Source organism: Strigops habroptila, chromosome 5 (genome assembly GCF_004027225.2).
Source record: "Strigops habroptila isolate Jane chromosome 5, bStrHab1.2.pri, whole genome shotgun sequence".
Lineage (NCBI taxonomy): Eukaryota > Metazoa > Chordata > Aves > Psittaciformes > Psittacidae > Strigops > Strigops habroptila.
The window spans coordinates 53644402-53663895 of record NC_044281.2 but is presented as its reverse complement, the minus strand read 5'-3'; the positions used below and the strand labels follow the sequence as shown (position 1 = coordinate 53663895).

The 19494-nt window shown below is 39.0% G+C and overlaps 1 protein-coding gene across 2 annotated transcripts in view; it reads right to left on the bottom strand.

Moving 5' to 3' along the window:
* MYLK (myosin light chain kinase) overlaps positions 1-19494 on the bottom strand; it is a 215834-nt gene that overhangs the window by 136636 nt on the left and 59704 nt on the right. For both annotated transcript variants that reach the window (XM_030487009.1, XM_030487010.2), the window contains exon 2: positions 18253-18410. In XM_030487009.1, coding sequence (XP_030342869.1) covers positions 18253-18410 — 158 coding nt within the window. The remainder of the gene's footprint in view (positions 1-18252; positions 18411-19494) is intronic.

Below are 19494 nucleotides of genomic sequence, written 5' to 3'. Positions count from 1 at the left end.
TGGAAATTCAGGAAACAGCCAGAAGTTACACTCAAGCATACAAGCCTAAGCAAGTGCAGTATCTTAGTACATCCTTAAGGCAGGTTTAGGAAGGCCTCCCAAACTGCAAGCAAGGCACTGTTTTAACCCCACTGTTTGACATTTTACTGTGGCTTCCTATTTTTTATATATTGGAAAAGAGCAAATAAACAGTCTTTATTCACTTTCATGTTATCCATGATAGTATAAACCTGTTTCAAATCCTTGCCTGCTTGTATTGTTCAAGCGGAAGAGCCCTTGTCTTATAATCTGTGCTTGTACAAGGAGCCATGAAATAAATACCTCCAATGATCCTTGTCAAATTTTCTGTCTCTTCTCTAGTCTGAGATAAAGACAGAGCAGAAGTGCATGTAGCACCCAAACGTGGGAACCCACAGGTTTCTAGATTGACATGACAGACTCTGTTGGTTTGTTTATTTTTGGTTTTGGTTTTTTGTTCCAAATTTTTTTTAACACTATTTGTATTTTTCCCGCCTTGAGCTGGTTAGCCAGAGAGTTGTTCTGGGCAAGATCTCTATCTTGAATAGTAATAGCTAATAAAAATTGAACTAAGTATTTTTTATTTTTCTACTTCGTACTCATCAGTGCCAAATGGCATTTGATGTTTTGTAGTCCAGGCACTAAACAGACTGAAATCCTTTTGCAAATGGCACCCCACCAGTTTTAGTTTTGACCCTTCAAAGTAGTTCTGCATTATCTGCAAAATTTTGTTATCTCACTATTCAACCCCTTTTTGCAGATTGCAGAGGTGTTGAACACTACACATACTACCACAGTTCTTTAGGGGTATGAGCATTTATGGTACTCCCAGCAGGGAAGAATTTATGACCTACCCATGAAAGATATGGTCTGCTAACTGAAAAGCAGACTGCAGCTGCAGATCATTTCTTCTTCAGTCTTCTACATTTAATCATATCTTTTTGTAAAACGTGGTGTAAAGAGTTCTCAGAGGTGCACAGAGTATTTGCTTTGTGCTCAGGCACCAGAGTATAGCTGTTTGAATGAAGTATTGCTTTCCTAGGTACCATAACATCTACAAGCCCATTTGTCCTAAATTATTCCTGAAGGACTCAACTGGAATTTTAGAGCAGCACTGGGTGTCAAGCTGCTTTGAGTTTATTTCATTTCTAAGCTCAAACACCAGCCCCAATTAATGCACCTCTTCAGAGAATGCTTAAGCCCTACTTACGCCTTTTAGAATTAATCATATGCATAGGTGCTTTTCTTAAGTTAGATTTTATTTCATTGCAAGAATAAGCTTAAATTTATTGCATTTAAAGTAACATAGGAGTCTTCAGACAGCCCCAAAATAACCTGAAACATCACTCAGATTAAGGTGACCGCTGTCAAGGTGGACTCTACTCTTCCCAGTATAGCAGGCATGAGGGGAACACACTGTATAAAGAAACACATTTCTGTGTAGCTATAATGTCAATCACCAAGTAAATCTGAGGTTGTAAACCTCTTTTACACTAATGGGGGCATTTTCACACAGGTGTTGGAGTCTCAGAGTGGCAGTGGTTTTTTGATGAAGCTCTAATAAATCAGTCTACCAACAGCAACATCTGCCTTTTTACTTTCCCCATATTGTAGCCAGCTGACCTGTAGCCATTAAATGTATGAGGAAGTTTTATTTAAACCACCCATATAGCTCACCTGGACCTTTTTTTTTTAGTGTAAATACAGGTTTTCTGAACTTAAGATGGGATTATAAGTGAAGTGAATCTCTATCTTTAGGCTGTATTTATATACTTAGTCATTGTTCGATTTTTCCTCTGTTTAAAAGAGTTTGTCTAGGCTGATAATTCAAAAGCAGGAAGATGCCATAAACCTTGGATAAAGTCTAGAAGAAAGCTTGAGCTATTTCCCCCATTGCCACACACATGCTGTGCTGTCTCCCTCCTACTCCTTTGAAGTTGTTACACGTTTTTATGAGATGCTCTGACGATAGGTCTTTCCAAACTGAAGACGATAAGGTCTTTCCAAACTGGAGAAATTCTGACACTTTGCCAGAGGATGAGTGTGCAGGATGCTGAGGTATGTATAAAACTGAGACAATTTCAGTTTTAAAATAGGTAGCTCATGGGGGAAAGTGTCACTGTCTTCATAGCTGAGGATCTGAGACATGGAGACACTCAGAGACTTTGCCAAACTTACACTAAAAGGAAATTAGCTTTCCTTATTTAGTAATGTTAGATCAAATAATCTGACTGTATTTCATCCTTGCCAACAAATCCACTCTTGCAGCAATCCATGCAAAAACTGAACCAAAGTTGCAGCATGGGAGGGCAGCTGCTTTTTTCACTCTGAATAATGACTGAAACCATCAATGTGTTTGTACACAGGTATCAAAGGGCACATTATCAAGTAACAGTAAAGAAGGTCCAGAGAGAATGGGTCCCGAGTCTTGGCAGCAAAATGAGAAGCATGTAAATTAGTGTTACAAATAAGAAAATGTTAACTCACCACCATAGGAGAATGTGAGCAACATAGTAAAATACGACACTGTGAGCTCTCAGCAACTTCAGTACTGTCATACAATTCTGCAGAATAGAAGAGCCTGAGGAATGGGCCAAAAAGATTTCAAAGGCAAGGCCAAGCATAAGAGCTCTCAACAAAACAGGCAAGATAAACTTTGCAGCCCTCTCTTGGGTGAAACTCACATTAATTTTAATGAGAATTTTCTCAGCTTCTGGGTCTCTCCTTAAAGAAAAAGAAAAAAATAAAACAAACAGCAAGGAGGAAGCTTTCTTCCCTTGGACCAACTGATGTTAGGGCCTTTTAAGATGTGCTATAAATAGCTTAAAATATAAGAAAAAATGCAAAGAAATAACTGACCTGTGCGCATGGTTATGGGTCATTTAAGATTATACAGTAAGAATGTAAATGAGTTCAAAAGGAAACAACTGTGGCTGCTGAATAGAAATAAGGCTCTTGCTAATTGTTTAACATAGCCCACAAGCCTCTAAAATGTGCTCTTTCCTTATCTTTCTCTTCCCATCTTTGGTGATTCTGAATCAAGGTATCTATCAAAGGTTACTAAATGAAACAGCTCCTTTAAGTCAGTAGCAATGAGTTTAGGAGCATGCTAGAAGTTTCTTGATAGGACCAGTGTTCAGAGCAGCAGTAATCTTTGCTACAGAAAACAAGATTTTGAAAAATCAGATCAGACTTTGACTGTGTTGTGTGATGTCTCAGAACAGGAGCACTTAATTTACTGTGTTTGATGCTACTTTTATTCATAAATTATGTTTGGTAGCAGTGGAAGAAAGGCTGAAATGTAAAAGTTTAACACAATAAAAATAAATTGTTGGGAAAGAGTCACCTCTTTTCCCAGCACAAAAAGCTTAGTTTTTAACACTTGACAAAGATTTTTACTTTCAGATGTGAATCTTTCATTCAGTAACAATTCAGAAAGGTGGATAAGGATTGTTTAGAGCAAGCACAAGCACTAGGAAGCCCCATGGCAAGTACAGGATGAAATTAAGACCAACATTTTGCTCTGTCATTAACAGAATGTGTATATATCCCCACTTAAAAGGAAAAGTGTAAACATTTAACTGTCTCACAGAACTGATCATAGAATCCAGACACTCCAAGCCACAGCTTGAGACTGGGACATCATCAGACCAAAACCCTCTGCTGATACCACATAATAAAAGCAAAACTGCACAGCATCCATTATTTTCAGAGCAACAACCTCTTCATAACAATAATATTTAGGGTTTGAATTGGCAGTCACTTTTTAAAGTTGACAATCCACTCTGTTTCTTTCCTTTCTCAAGAAAATGATCATTATTCACTGTAATAACACTTGCAAAAAACTAATTTCTCCTTTGCATATTATTCCTGGAAGACTGAAAATTGGTTTGTTGGGTTTTTTTCCTTACTGATGCAAAGGTTCTCTCTTAATAGGATATGAATTTATTTTACACGTCACCAAATACTAGTGGCCCTATCTTCTTGTAGGAGCTGTGCCACTGACCAGGAGCTTCATACTTTCCTAGCTTGGGGATGCTGTTTCTAGGACCTCAATATCAATACATGGTATCAACAGGTAAGGAACCTCTATAAATTTACATGAGTAGACAGTATGGATGACCTACTGTGGAAAATTAATAAAAAAAGAAAATATGTGCTTTCCGTCTGTGCCCAAAACACATAGCTACTGGAAAATAGGTTTGGAACTATGAAATTCATAATTAAGGCCACCAATCCACATCTGGAATGTAAGGTGGTAACGAAAAACACTGCACTGAATGAACATGCCTGTACTTTATCAGTTTCCAGCCAGACAAGATTTATTTCCTGCAATTTAGGAGTCTGGCAGTGGCTGCAGAAAATGGTAAAACTGGATTTTGTTGCCGAGTTGACTGCACAGTTGTATGCTCATTTAAAGACTGTCTGCTGATAGTGACGAATGCTGCTGGCAAGGGCAGTGGTCTGGATAGGTTATAAAAATTCTCCTCAGCTATGTGATCTCTTCCTTGTTAATGCTACTTGGTAGGGCTAGCAAGCACACCGGGCATGAAATTTAATGGTTTACATTTCATTAAAGAGTAGAACTGATGTGATTACAAAAAGGTATAAAATGCAAAGGTGGGTTGATATAGAAGATATGAATACATTAGATGGCCTAAACATCTAGCTTTTCTCATTGCATTGATTATTCTTCAATGTACAACTTGCTGCTATGCATTAAATAATTGAGACTTCCATATATAAGGCTATTGCAAAACTTCAACTGCTCATTAGCAGTTGCCAGTGATGTTTGTATCATGTAATAGTCTTTAAAACCTATCAGTTTTCCAGGCTTCACACATTTACTTTTTAATAACAGCTGAGCAGAGATAACTCAAACAGTACCATATAAAAAATGCTGCATTTAAAATAAAAATAAAAATCAAGGGCTGAGCAACAACTGTTTAAAAGAAAAAACCCTCAAAACACTAACTGAAATACTAAGTATAAATGGATATGTGTATAAATTTCTAGTTCAACAGTTCAGAATAAATATTTATAGACATGCTGAGTTCAAGAGAAATTTTGTGGGCTCGCCTCTTCTTTTTAATGCTTTCTCTTAAAACTGAAATTGCTGTGATCTTGGTAAGAGCAACATACACGTGCCCCCAAAAGTAGCTACATTTGTTTAGATTCTGGAAAAAGTGCTTACTCTGCATATGCTTTCAATAGAGCTCCACTTAGCTGCAGTTGCTGGCATTCCTACAGAGAGATCTGGACAAATCCAACATAATGTTTTCCATTAAACTTATAAGCATGTAATAGTCTCCTGAGCAGAAAAAATCTTTGTCTACACTTCTGTCCATTAGCATATCTGAACAGGCAAACAAACTAGCATTTGCATCAAGGCACTGAGGACTTAATTCTGGCATTGTGTTTTTAGTAAGTGATGCTCTTAATCCAAAGCAGCCACCTAGATTTTGGTGGTATTTGCACCTATTACAGCTATTAACTTTGGATGAGTATTGAACTTCTGGAAGACAACAGTCCAGTTCTGAATCCAGCCATGTATTTCTGTGTGATCTTGTACAAACCAATAAATCTCACTGTGCCTCAGTACTCCACAGGAATGTCCAGGGGTGTCACAATGACTATTTCCTCTGTTGTTCTAGCTAGGAATGTCATCAGAGAAGGGACAAACTCTAGTCCAGCCTGTGAATATGTTAAATACTATCAGCAAACATACACCAGGACTCCAGTTGAATTAGGCTTCTTAAGGGGTACCATGAAATAAGCAAAAATCAATACCACTTACCATAGTTCTTTCATTTGCTTTTTCAGGATTTTATCATAATTTTTCTACTAGCTCCCTGGCCTTTAACGTAACTTCATTTTGAAATATATGTATTTGCCTCTCTGTAGAGATGAACTGCTGAGTTATTCTTTTATAAAGTATTTATATGGACAAAAGAATCAAGCTGAAGTATGTTAAACTCTTGCTCCAGGGTGTTCACGGAACAGAAAAATTCTTTATTCATTGTTTGATGAGTATGGGAATGTGATCTAAATGAGCTAGATTTCAGATATGAGATACTAGATACTACCTGTGCGTGTGCGTGCTTTTACAAAGCTTTTACAAAATAGCGTGCATTACACTAATATTTCAAGCTTTGAAAAAACAATGTAAATAATACATGCACCATAACTATAGGCTTGCTTGCGTATTATGGGGCACATGGAAAGAATGGCAACCTCTCAAGTCACACAGCTAAAATTTAATTCTTCTGTGCAGCTAGAGGAAAATTACCATTCTGATTCAACAGGAGTCAAGAGAGTACGGGGCCGGATGAAATAAACTCCATAGTCTGTCGCCAAAGGCCAAGTAACCATGAACAGAATTATTTTATTTGTCAGTCTTTGCTTCTCCATTTTCTTTAGGCTACATATGCGGATTGCTGTCATCTTTAAAAGAAGAGTTCTTGTGTACATTATGCATTGGCATACTACATGACTTTTAATTGGTATTTTAGTGAGATCAGCTGTTGTATTTATAAAAAACCAGTATATTCCATAGAGTAACATTTACTATAGTATTTTGAAGAGGCACAGAAAAGCAAGGAAAATTTAGAAAGGAAATAATTTATTTCTCCATTTCACCTCATTCTGCATACGAATTACAAAAGTATGTGAGCAATAAGAACATGCAAAGCTAACTTGGAATGTGTAGCAGTTTTAGCCACAGTATTTTCAGAAGACAAGGATTGCTTTGTTCTGGCTGGCTGCAGGTTACAGCAATGCACTGATTTACAAGAATAAAGTTATCTTTATCATCAGAAAGCCTAGAAAAAAAAGACGTATTTTTTTTAATGTAACATTTCCAGGTTTTCACTCTCTCATGCAGAGTGGTGTGTATTCCTAAAACTCCTCTGAAGAAGAAAAGCATCAGAGCTTAGATTATCTCTAGAATCTCACTACAACATATTCTTAGTGTGAGAAGGCTAGCCCAGATATCAGGTTACTAACTTGTGAGTCAACAAACATGATTTGTTTTCCAACCAATAACTTGGCTGTCGAGTTTCCTAGAAGAATAAATTCAAATTCCCTGCCTACATATTTAGGTAGGGAATTCAAGGACCTTATATTGAACTAGTTATCTCAAGGATGACCAGTTAGCAGGTGCCTTGATTTTCTGGCTCCTGCTAGTGCAGAGAGCTTTGAGACACAACTTCTGACAGCAATAGCAATAGCATTGTCTTCCTCATCAAGCGCTACCTGAACACATCAATGTCTCTCCTCTTCCAAAGGTTATTTCCTCCAGGTAAGAGAGGTGTACTCACATGTGATGCTGAACTATGAAATTGGATGACTTTTGGCTTTAAAATCATGATGAAGGCAGGTTTATTCCCAAACACTGAACAATGAACTCTGGCAGCTTAGGCACAGAAATACATACCGTTTCAAGCACCTGCTAGCAATTCAGTAACTTCCAGTAACACAGTGATAATGTCTTACAGACTGAGCATTAAAAGATGAACTTACAGAAGGACAACCTGCCCTTGCCTACTTTTGCTCCTGGCTGTACCCTCTGTTTGGATCCTGAACCTGGTTTATTTCTTGTCATGGCTGCAACCATCAGTAGATCCTGTCAGAGCACATAGCACTGCCTGCTGTATCAAGAGCTTGTGGGACTGCAGCCCACTAATGATGGCACAACCCATGCATGGCTCACCCCCAGCTCCTGGCTTGCCTTCCATTGAGGAGCAGCCAGCCCTTGCTGCTCCCCATCAGACAGACTGGTTTCTCTCCTTCATGAGTGGGTTGAATTGTACATGATTCACAGCAATGTTATTTTCTATTCAGCGTGCATGTATATGCTAGGGAGTCCAGATGTTACATGTGAAAAAAAATATGTTGTCTGCTTTTGCCCAGTAGGTTTCTAAACTTCATACCATATCCATGAGCAAACAGAGCCAAGTAACATGTCAAAAGCAGAAATTTTTAGCTTTGGAATTTAGGTGCTAGAGTGAGTGTGGACTGAGTAAAACCTCGATGAGTAATGATGTGTTTTGATTATAAACCTTCTCCACATGTGGCCTTCTGCAAAGATTCTGAATGCATCGTGCTTGCTGTCTATTGATGACTACTTTCTTTTCCTGCAGGGGAAAAGCAGAATTATACCAAAAAACATGATTTGGTGTTATTTAGTGTAATTTAGGTCAAACACTCAGGAATATATTGATAGATAGTCAAATGCATACTTTACTATTTTACATGTTTTCATATTCACATATAGCATTGAACCCCTCCCTAACCTTTGTGTTGAAGGCACGGTGCTGGAGTAAAGTTTAAGCCTTGCTTGTAATGGAAGAAGGCAAATATATTATTATCAGTTGGCCAAATGCATGTCTGAAGATAAGTATCCCTTTTGGTTCAGCTAGAGAAAGGAAATTTCAAGTTTTTTCAGTTAGTGGCATACTTCTGAAAAAAAAAAAAAACCAAACAACAAATCAACAACCAAACAACAAACAGATTTTTCCCCTTTTCATTCGTCTCACACCACTATAGACTATTGCAGCATAAGGAAGAAAAGTTAATTGCTCGCACAGTTGCAGTTACTAGGTATTCTTTAACTTTTAAACCTGTTATGACTGTGAAGGGAGTCAAATGCATCAAAAAAGCAAATTTAGAACATCACAATGATAAATTGCAGTCATGTTTCATGTAATAGTAAGAACATTTATTTGAATAAGAAAGGACAATGCTACACCTTGAGTTTTATTACCAGTGGAATTGACCACAAAAAAGACTTATGCACTTGCCCAGAGAGCAAAGGAGATTAGCCCGGAAAAGATGATGATATTTTTCAAACTTAAAACAGAACTGAAGAATCCAATAAGACGTTGTTGAAATTTGAGAGATTCATGATTAGCTATCATGGGACAAAACCAAAAAAAACCCCAAAACATGAAAAGAATTAGACTGACCACTTCAATCCTGACTTACACGACTCAACAATAGCTGGTTTTCTCTTCGGAAATAGCTAGATTTTCTTTTATTCCTTTTCCAGACATTTTCATCTTATCATCCCTAAATGGTGGACTTCATTGGTAGTCATGGAATTTATTATATAATTACTTTTGTAAAAGACTGAATCTCCTTTACACCACAACGTATTTTATATCTCCTTTTCTTCTGCAAATTTGTCAACTCTTAATGTGAGAAATTTTTTCTCTGATTTCTGTTTAAGGACTATAGAAAAATAGCAAGCCCAGAACTACTAATGAGGTAAATTTTCTTCCAAATCAACTCTAGGGATACCCCTGTGGTTAAATCCTTAAACAAACACACTTGTCTCCTTTAGCTGACACAAAGCTTTGCTTTATGATGATACATCACAGCAGTGGGTGATTACAAACAGATAACTACTCAACAGTTTGCTGGTTTCCCCAACTCGAACTAGGAGCAGGTAGATGCAATTAAATCATACAATTTTATTGTCAGGCTCCTCATGTGATTTTGATTGCTTTCATCTCGAAATCCAAAATAATCGGAAGCATGCTGAAGAAGAAGTAAAGAAAAAAAGAAAAAGTGGTGACCAAGATCAGCACAAAGGCATGGCCTGGCTCCAGCTATAACAATGCTGGTTTGGGTATATATATACACACAATAATAAAAGATTGTCTTTAGCTCAATATTTACGTTAGTTGAAGTGTTCTAAAAACTGTCTATCATTATTATTATTACCATCATTGTTATTAAAAAAAAAAAAGAGTTTGATGTTTTCCTTTAATTGCAGTAGTTAGTACCAAACAATCAAGAATAGGGAGCCAGTCTTCCTGCCATTGTACAGAGCAGCAGAGAACTCCTGTCCCCAACTGGCTATAGATAAGTCATTAAGGTAGGAAAGGAGATAGAAAGCAAATAGAATAATAAATGTGATAGTAGCAAATAGCATATTTCTTCCACAGCTTAGAGGTAGGTGGTTTACTGAAAACAGGCTCAATTATACAAGAAAAATCAACACTGTTAAATGGCAACTGAGAATAGAGATACCGTATGTCCAGTCTTCCCCAGTCATGGCCTCTTTCCTGCTTAGAAATTTTGTCTGGATGGAATTTAAGGATATTCAGCCTTGTCTAGGATTTCTGAGTGTCTGGCAGATTGGAGCAACTCTGCAAAAGGTCGGACCAAGCTTTGCTGCCAAACATCCAAAAATCTTGGCTGTCGCCTGAGTACATGCACAGATTGGTTGCATGTGACAGTGTACTAAGTCCAGCACTTTTGAGAATTATCACACACACTGCACACAGGCTACACAAGGAATGCTTAAATACTCCTACCTGGAAAGTCCTGAGTACAACTATGATGGACATAGGTGAAAGAGACAGATATGAAGTGCATTTATCAATTAAAGAGACCAAGACAGGAGCTCAGAGACCACCACTCCTGTCTAGAACCTAGAAATTTCTTGAGCAGCAACTTGCACCCCTGCAGTTTTTTCTTAAAGACATATCATATAAAAGACAGGGAAAGTGGGTGTCAACACATTGTAGCAGTTGATGAAGGGAAGTGTCTTTGAATAATTCTGGGTGTAGATGACACTGGGAGGGAAGCAAATTTGACTGAATCCCACCTTATCCACTTCCCAGCAGAGCAGTCACTCCCAAGTTGCCTTTGTCTAAAACTGAATCTCTTTTGAGCCACTTTAACAGCAAACATTTCATACCAATAGCAAAGGATTTTGTGCCATGTCATCATCCTGTGTCAATATATGGGCTTCTCTTATTTCATATCGTGCAATCTCAAATCTAGACATACAATATAGTTAAGGCATACTTCTGGAGCACCTGCTGACTAAGGCTTGGAAATGATTGCTTCAAGTCCAAGTCAAAGGGAAGATAACAAAGTTTTTGCCATGCAAAGCTGGTGCAGCAGCCACAGTAAAACAAATTGGTTACATCTCAGGTTTTTTTCGTAAACAGGTAGTCGAAAGGATTTACAAATGCTGTAGGAGTGTTTACCTTCAATGCTTCTTCTAACACTTCCTACACCATCTCTTAACAAACCACATAAATGGGTCTTCCCTCATCTCAGAACAGATGGCAGAATCACAATCAATCCTCCCATTGCCTCTTGTTTCTCATTGCCTGACCCCAGCTTATTTTCTCAGGCACAGTGTTCCGAAGCATACCTGTGCAACCAGCAGCAGCAAAAGCAGCCCTGAAGTTGGCAAATTGATGCACATCATTGGACTTCACAGATTTGAATAGGTACAGATATGGTATCATAATAACAAGACGGTAGAAGGACAACCAGAAAGCACATTAAAAAGGGGCAGGATTTGACATCGACCTGGCTTGCCTTAAAATTTACCATTCAGGTCCTTTACCTAGAGGGGGATGGAAAGTGAAGAGCAGAACAGTAACTGCTTAATGGGCAGCAAACTGAACTAAGTATCCCAACATCTACTCAAACTATGAACTACATATCAATACATGAAATCTATCTCCCTGGGATTAGAATACCAGGCAGGATTTAATAGTTTGATATCTTGGTTCTGGCAATGGACCATATATGATGGTTCACATGAAGCAGAAAAACAACCCGTACTGCATTGTTGCCAACTGTGCAAAGCTTCATCCAAGGAGAAAAATTCTTTCCTGACCCCTAGGCAATCTGTCTGTGGTCTGTAACACGAAATTTGGCTGTTCCTTTCAAACAGAGCTATAGCACAAGTATTCTTTAGGTTCATAAAATTAATGACTGTCAATATTACCCTTAAAAATAGTGTATGTGCAGCCAAAGCAAGTTGACTTAACTGCTTGCCACAATCAAACGCAGAGGTTAATATCACTCTGGACAGGGAAGGGTTTGTTGGCAACTGGTAATTCTTTAACTTGTCATTTTTTACTGCTTGACACTCAGTGACATTACAATACAGAACCAGAAGTGTTCATATTATATTTTTCATGTGGTGAATCTATTGCTATTTAAGTTCAGCAAAATCATGTGTGGGCAGCTAATCACATAGTTATCATCAAAAATGCTTGTTTGGGCATTTTTTTTTATAAGCAACAGGCCTGCTGAAGACTATTTTATTGGTCTCAGAACCCAAAGCTTAAACAAGGAGAGAAAGATCAAGAGAATGCAGTTCAGTGGTTGTAGAACAGTAAAAACCAATTTTTTTTTCTAAGCTTCTCCATCAGTTTGCTGCAGAAATCTAAGTAAATCTTGCCATGCCTTGAAGTACAGAAGTTAACACAGACTAGGGAAACCTGAATGACAACACTGACATTCACTGACTCCTTATGTGGGCAGTCATAGCACAAAGCCCTGCTGTAGTCTATCCTGCTGCTCTATTCACCTGCACACATCACCAGGGTGCTGGTATTTTTTTCTGCCACAGAAAACTAATCTCCTTTCTAAGACTTCCTCAGACAGTCATGAAAGAACTTTTCAGTGCTTCTAAACACAAAAAGGGAGCCAGAGGGTTAGCTTGCCATCTTAATACACACATGGCAATGATCACAAACCCAAGCAAAAGCTGAACCTTAACAGTAGGATGGGCCAATTCAGGCTGAGCACAATAAAAAGCTGTGGGTATAGGTAGCTGTGAAATGGAGACAGGTCAACATTTAAATTACTGCTAGGTTCTACAATGGAGACCTATCTTCCCCTCAAGACAGTTACAGTAGAAACTTAGAGTTGGATAAAGTTGTCAAATTTCTAAATGCAAAGGATGAGGTCTTCTCAAAAAGGATGGAAATTGAGACAAAGACAGGCTTCGGTCTTAAGTCACTGAGCCTGTAGTCTCTGAAAGACCAGTAAGCAGGATACTTAGAAATCAGGTAGGCACAAAAACATGCAAAGTTGTGGAAATCTCTGGCCACCCTCTGCCCATCACAAGAAATGGAAACTTATATAGATTTGCAAATTCCACTGAAAAATCTTGCCATCCTCAGGAGAGTTAGAAAAGCTAGCAAAATTCATGGAAATGTTGAAAAGCTTTATTTCATTTGTCTGTATGGGAAATCATGCTATTTGCATTCATATTGGTCTACCATAACTTTTTGAACTTTTGCTGTAGAATAGTGCAGCCGAGTTTTGGAGAGTGAGAGAGACTGAAAAAAACCCTACATTTTAAACTAGGTATATAGCTAATGATCTTGTACTTATTGGTCAGTATGTAAGATTCTCTGTGTCGTAAATAAACTTCTGAAAGCAGAATTTAGAAATGTCCAAAGTCTGAAAAAAATTTGATAGGATACTATGCTTGGATTATGAATTGATCAAATGTTATCAGCAACAAAATACCACCTGCCTGATAATTTACAGATGCTCGTTCAGGCGCTAGAGCTGAAAAGGATTTCCCAGTCCTCTCATGACACTTGCCACAGAAACCCCCATGATATTTGCTATAAGGAAAGGAATCTCCTTCATTAGCATGCCATTCAGCATTATAACATCCAGTGATGTTCAGATGAATTAGAAAGATAATGATATACAAACACAATTTCATGTTACAAAGCCCCGATAAATATTCCAGTGATTAATACAACAGAAAGAAATAGCTTAAAACAAAGTGTGGTAACATTTTGGCTTGCTTTTTTTTTCCAAGAGTGTCTTAAAGGCTGTGATGGCCAAGCTACATACCTTAGCACAAGGCAGCAGATTACCACCCTGAGCTGTTCATCTCACACTTGATGTGCAATTGCAGAACAGCTCATCAATCAATTCCTAACAAGCTGGGAACCTGCAATGCAATTTCATAAAAATCTGGGATGGTTTCCTTAAGAGTCACATCAGCAACTGATTGATGAACAACTTAAAAGTCCATGCAGTAGACGTTTGGGAGCATGTAGGGAAGGTAACCTAGCCTTTGACTTACTAAGTGGTTCCACCCCTCAGCCAGTGTTTCAAGCCAAAATCATGCTCATAGGCTTGAAATGAGCTAACCTTTTATTCTGAGGTCACATTGGAAAACTGGATCTGCAGTCAGATATAGATAAACTTGTTGAGATGTTAGTAAGAAAACCAGGGTGGTAGTAGGAGCAACAGAAAAAAATCAAATAATTCCTGTCAATGGCAACTCCAGTTCCTTTCTTTCTCCAATTTTGATGTTTATGGGCTATTTCTCAATTTCTGCACTCTCCTTGATCTTGAACTGCCATTTCACACAAGTTTTCTTATGTTCCACTGGAAAGAAAAGCAAAAAGTTTGACCCTGGGGCCCTCTCTTCCTTGTTCACTTAATGAGCATACCGTATCATCGAAATATCAGCTTTATATCCTGTCTTGGTTTCTGAAAATGTTTGTCCTTTCTGATAAGATAAATTCCACTGCAGAGGAACTCTTTGAAGAAAATCTCCTGTCTAGTCATTTTTAAAACTTTTCTTTTTCTTTAGCCCGAGTCTAGTTTAATATTTATATTATGTGATGAAGTAGAGTATCAGCAACAACCCATCATAACAGCTGTAGCCTATTTTCCAGGATAGAAAATCCCAAATATGTTCAGTAGCTACTTCTATTACTAAGTCTTAATAAATTGTTATTATTAAGATTGTCCTTCTGAACAGATCCATTATCCTTCTGAACCTCTGGAACATTAAAGCGCCAGAAGAAGCAACATTGCACTAACCAGCTGAAGATGCACCCAGATGACATGAGCTCTGCAGGCTGCCACAGATTTAAGTGACAGTATCCTTTCAAACTGCACTGTTGTGTTCCCCCTCATCCTGCCCACATTGGCAGATTAGGAGAACAAACAAAATACAAATTTGAACCCACCAGCTATAGACAACAGAACCAAACACAATCTCATCCACCATCTTACATTATAAACAACAGATCACATCCTCAATTTTAATACTTGGTATTGTAATTACTAGCCTATTTTTTCTTGCATGAAATAATAAGGAGAACATGTCCAATTATTTTAATGTAGCTTGTTCCCCCCCCAGAAAAAACCCCTAAAATAATTACAAGTTTTTATCTGGGCCTCCAGCTAGGATGGATTCCAGGAACTTTGGAACTAATTCACAACAATAAAGATTGGCTGTTTTATCTCTTCAGCTGTGTTACATATTTCTTCTCACCTCTGTTGAGAGAGGTGAAACAAAGCTCCTCTAGGGCAGCAAACTGGACTGGGCAAAACACAGTCAACGCTCCACGCATAGCAACAGGCTGAAGTGCCAAAGGCAGTGGCTGTAATTGCATCATCTTGGTTTGCCAAACCGTTAAGGCAGGCTACTTGCCACAAAGTAATTGCAGATCTCACATGTATTTCAGTGAAGTTGTGCTCTAATACTTGGCACTTGGAAAAGCACTTTGAGCATTAAAAGTTTATTTCAGCTATACGACATGCGTGCAACTACTATATCACCATCCCTATTTTAAGATGGAGAATTAAAGACTTCATGCGTGCTCATATAGCAGAACTAGAATTTAGATTTTCATCACGTAGGTTCAATCCAGGACTTCAGTCAAAGCTTTGTTCCTTCAATGAACTTAAGCCTGTCAGTTCACTTAGTATTGAATTTGCTTATTTTTTCCAAGCTACTAAAAAGACCTGAAACCTCAGACTTTACCCTTGCAGCCTTCAAAACAACTATAAAAAGGGGATAGGTACCCCTGAAAAATTAAAAACAAAACTGAAAAAAATGCAAAACACTGATGGCACTCTAGCTTGTTGGTCATTACAATTGCTTCCATTTGACTAATAATAAAAAGTCTGCAGAGGGCACTAAAAATTGTAAATATCCCACTTGAGATTTGAATTGGGAAACAGGAGAAATGCAAAACCAAATCATAGCAACATCACATGCTTCAGCTTTAATCTCTCTGTACTTTTACTGCCAGTTGCAGTGGTGTCTGGAAGAACCAGAGCTCTTTAGAACAGTATTGTGTGTAATCGTCACATGCCTAAAGTAGCAACATGTTGTCATTTTCCACAGTGTCTACAAAAAAGCAGGGTGAAATAAAGAAGCGGGGTGGGGCAAAGGATAAAAACAGCACAAGAGCGAATGTTCACTGGGCCTGGCCAGTGTCATACAGACTGAGGGTTTCTGACTGATGCCTTAAAATCACACTAAAAGTAAGATAATTTAAAAAAAAAATTAAAATCTTTGTACAGGTTTGATAAAAACCACTTTTTTTTTTGGTTTAAAGACTTTCATTGAAATTACCAATGTCCAATCAGAGACCAGTAACGAGTGGTGTCCCTCAGGGGTCAGTGTTGGGACCAATCCTGTTCGATATCTTTGTCTGCGGCATGGACAGTGGGATTGATGCCCCCTCAGCAAGTTTGCCGATGACACCAAGATGTGTGGTTCGGTTGGTACGCTGGAGGGAAGGGATGCCATCCAGAGGGACCTTCACACGCTTGAGAGGTGGGCTGATGCCGATATCATGAAGTTCAACCAAGCCAAGTGCAAGGTCCTACACCTGGGTTGGGGCAATCCCAGGCACAGCTACAGGTTGGGTGGAGAAGAGATTCAGAGCAGCCCTGTGGAGAAGGACTTGGGTGTGTTGGTGGATGAGAAACTTAACATGAGCTGGCTTCAGTGTGCACTCGCAGCCCAGAAACCAACCGTGTCCTGGGCTGCATCAAAAGAAGCGTGACCAGCAGGTCAAAGGAGGTGATCCTGCCCCTACGCTTTGCTCTCGTGAGACCTCACTTGGAGTACTGTGTACAGTTCTGGTGTCCTCAAGGACACCAAAACACCAAGGACACCAAGGACCATAAAAAGGACATGGAGCTGTTGGAGCAAGTCCAGAGGAGGGCCACGAGGATGGTAAGAGGGCTGGAGCACCTCCCATATGAAGGCTGGTTGAGAGAGTTGGGGCTGTTCAGCCTGGAGAAGAGAAGGCTGCGTGGAGACCTCACAGCAGCCTTCCAGTATCTGAAGGGGGCCTATAAGGATGCTGGGGAGGGACTCTTCATCAGGGACTGTAGTGATAGGGCAAGGGGTAACGGGTTCAAACTTCAACGGGAAGTTCAAGTTAGATGTAAGGAAGAAATTCTTTACTGTGAGGGTGGTGAGGCACTGGAACAGGTTGCCCAAAGAAGCTGGTAAATGCTCCATCCCTGGCAGTGTTCAAGGCCAGGCTGGACAGAGCCTTGGGCCACATGGTCTAGTGTGAGGCGTTCCTTGCCCATGGCAGGGGGATGGAACTAGATGATCTTAAGGTCCTTTCCAACCCTAACTATTCTATGATTCTATCTGCTTTTTATGAAAAATGCCAACTTTTCTTCAAAAAGTCAAATCCAAGAACTACTTCTGAGTTTGCTTTGCACTTAAAAATTTATATACTCCAAAAATTGGTTGTCTGCCCAGTTCCTGGCCTGCTCTTGTATAAACAAAGAAGATAAATATCAGATGCCCTCTACCAGCCCTCTGTCTGAGTTTCAGAAGTTATGAATTTCCTGAATTCCTTCTAGCCCTTACTTTTGTTACAGTAAATTTGCAGCTTCCTGCCTCTGTCAGACAAGTCCCACCACTTCAAAGATTAAAAGTGTGGTCAGTTTGATGATATAGCTGTCAGCATACAGTCAGAGCGTGAGGTGGACAGAAAGAAGATGAAAGCGCTGAGAAGAAAAACTGGCAGTTTCAGGAAAAAGTCTTGGGTCAAGGATGAAGAAAAGAAGACAGCTAGGAAGGGATCATACCCAGATTGAAGCATGAAAGAAATATGGATACCAGTAAACATGGTTCAATGTCCCAAGCATGACTGAAAGGGGAGAACCTGGGATCCACAATACACTACACTACACACCCTTTAAAACCCTTTGGGTTAACAAGTTTCCTTGAACAAATCAATCTTTCCTCTGAAAATGCTCTACAGATTCCTAGTTTGACTACTAGGAAGAACATGCCATAGCTGGGTTAGGTTTGTGTTACACATGATGATTCACTAGCAGGCAGATCTGGGATGCAGGGAGATGAATATGCGGGGAGAATAGGTACTCTCTGATTAGAGACGGCTCTTGAAGCAGTTTTCCACTGATACTAAACTCAGTGCCTGGCATGCTCAACTAGGTTACACTCAGCACATGCTCAGATTTTGCAGCACTCTTCTCTTGGAAACAGACCTGTAATGCTCCTACCTCCTCAGAAGGGTAATCACTTGTGTATTCTGTTTGAATAAAAGTCCTGTATTGCAGAGGCAACTTCATTATCTTTGCAGCCTACTAGGCAGCTTCAAGAAAGAGCAAAACTAAATGGAGAAATGCTCCATCATCTCTGTTTCTTACCTTTCCCTCAAATCTGGCGGTGGCTCCCAGCTGCACACGGATATTCCGAGGAGGAAGAGTAAATGCTGGTGCTTCAGCAGGAACAGGGGGACTGAGCGTCAGCGAGGTTTTGGAGACTCGAGTAGATGTCACCAGTTTCACATCCCCCATGATGCGGACTGTAAAAGAGAAGGCAGTGGTAATATAGAAGTTATGATGAAGAATTACTTAGATTACAGTAACAGCTAAGAATCAGATGAGGAGCAGATTGTTCTATATGTTCACTATATTCGTACACATAAGAGTCTTTGGCATAAGGTGACAATTGCTATGTTCTGGGTGGAGAACTGAGACCCAGGAAGAATGCCTGGCATGCCTGCAGTTGCCATCAGAGTCACATCCTTGAGCTGAACTCAGTTTGAACTTTCAAGTCCCAGGCCAGAGCCTTAACCATAAAGTCATCCTTTACAACTGCATTGAAAGGTAATAACATATTTCAGGAGGATATTTTCACAATGTGACTTTGATTTTCCTGTCTTCAAATACACCAAAATCAGTAAGTCTCAAAAGTAGAGCCAGCATTACACAAGTACTTATGAAATAAAGAGACCTCTGTTTGCACTGGATTTAAGTTGCAAGCGGGAATGTGGAAAATCTGATTTTTCATACCATGCTTTTAAGATCTTAAGAAATATCTGGATCTCTCACTCCAAAGCACTTCTAAGTACATAACAAATACTTCTGGAAAAACTCCAAGTCTCTACTGCAAATTCTTCTACAGCACATAGACTCATAAAATAGCATAGAGACCTAATTACAGGTGTCTATCTCCTTCAGAGGTGATTCTTCTGCTGCACATTTTGTATTTCCCCAAGAAAAAATTACTGTATTTTTGAAAAGCAAAATTTCAGGTTTTCTGGAGAAGAAAGTAGTAGCTGACCCTAACATTAATTCCTTAACTCATCTACATATATTAGAAGACCCACTGTAAATTGTCTACTTAATAGACAAGTCGGACAAAGAAAAAAAAAGTGAGAAATGGCTTTACCACCCCTAGGTCATGTTGAACCAATGAAGAACACTGATCTTCCAGTCATAACCCTCTGCCATACACACCAATCCATGATAGATTGTGTATTTATTCATCTGATTAAAATAAATAATACTTGAGTAAACAGTGAAACTTCAATTTGAACAAGAGAGAAATCAATTAAACTGTGGCCACATTGTTCCTGACTGTATGAAAGATACTTTTTTCTAGAA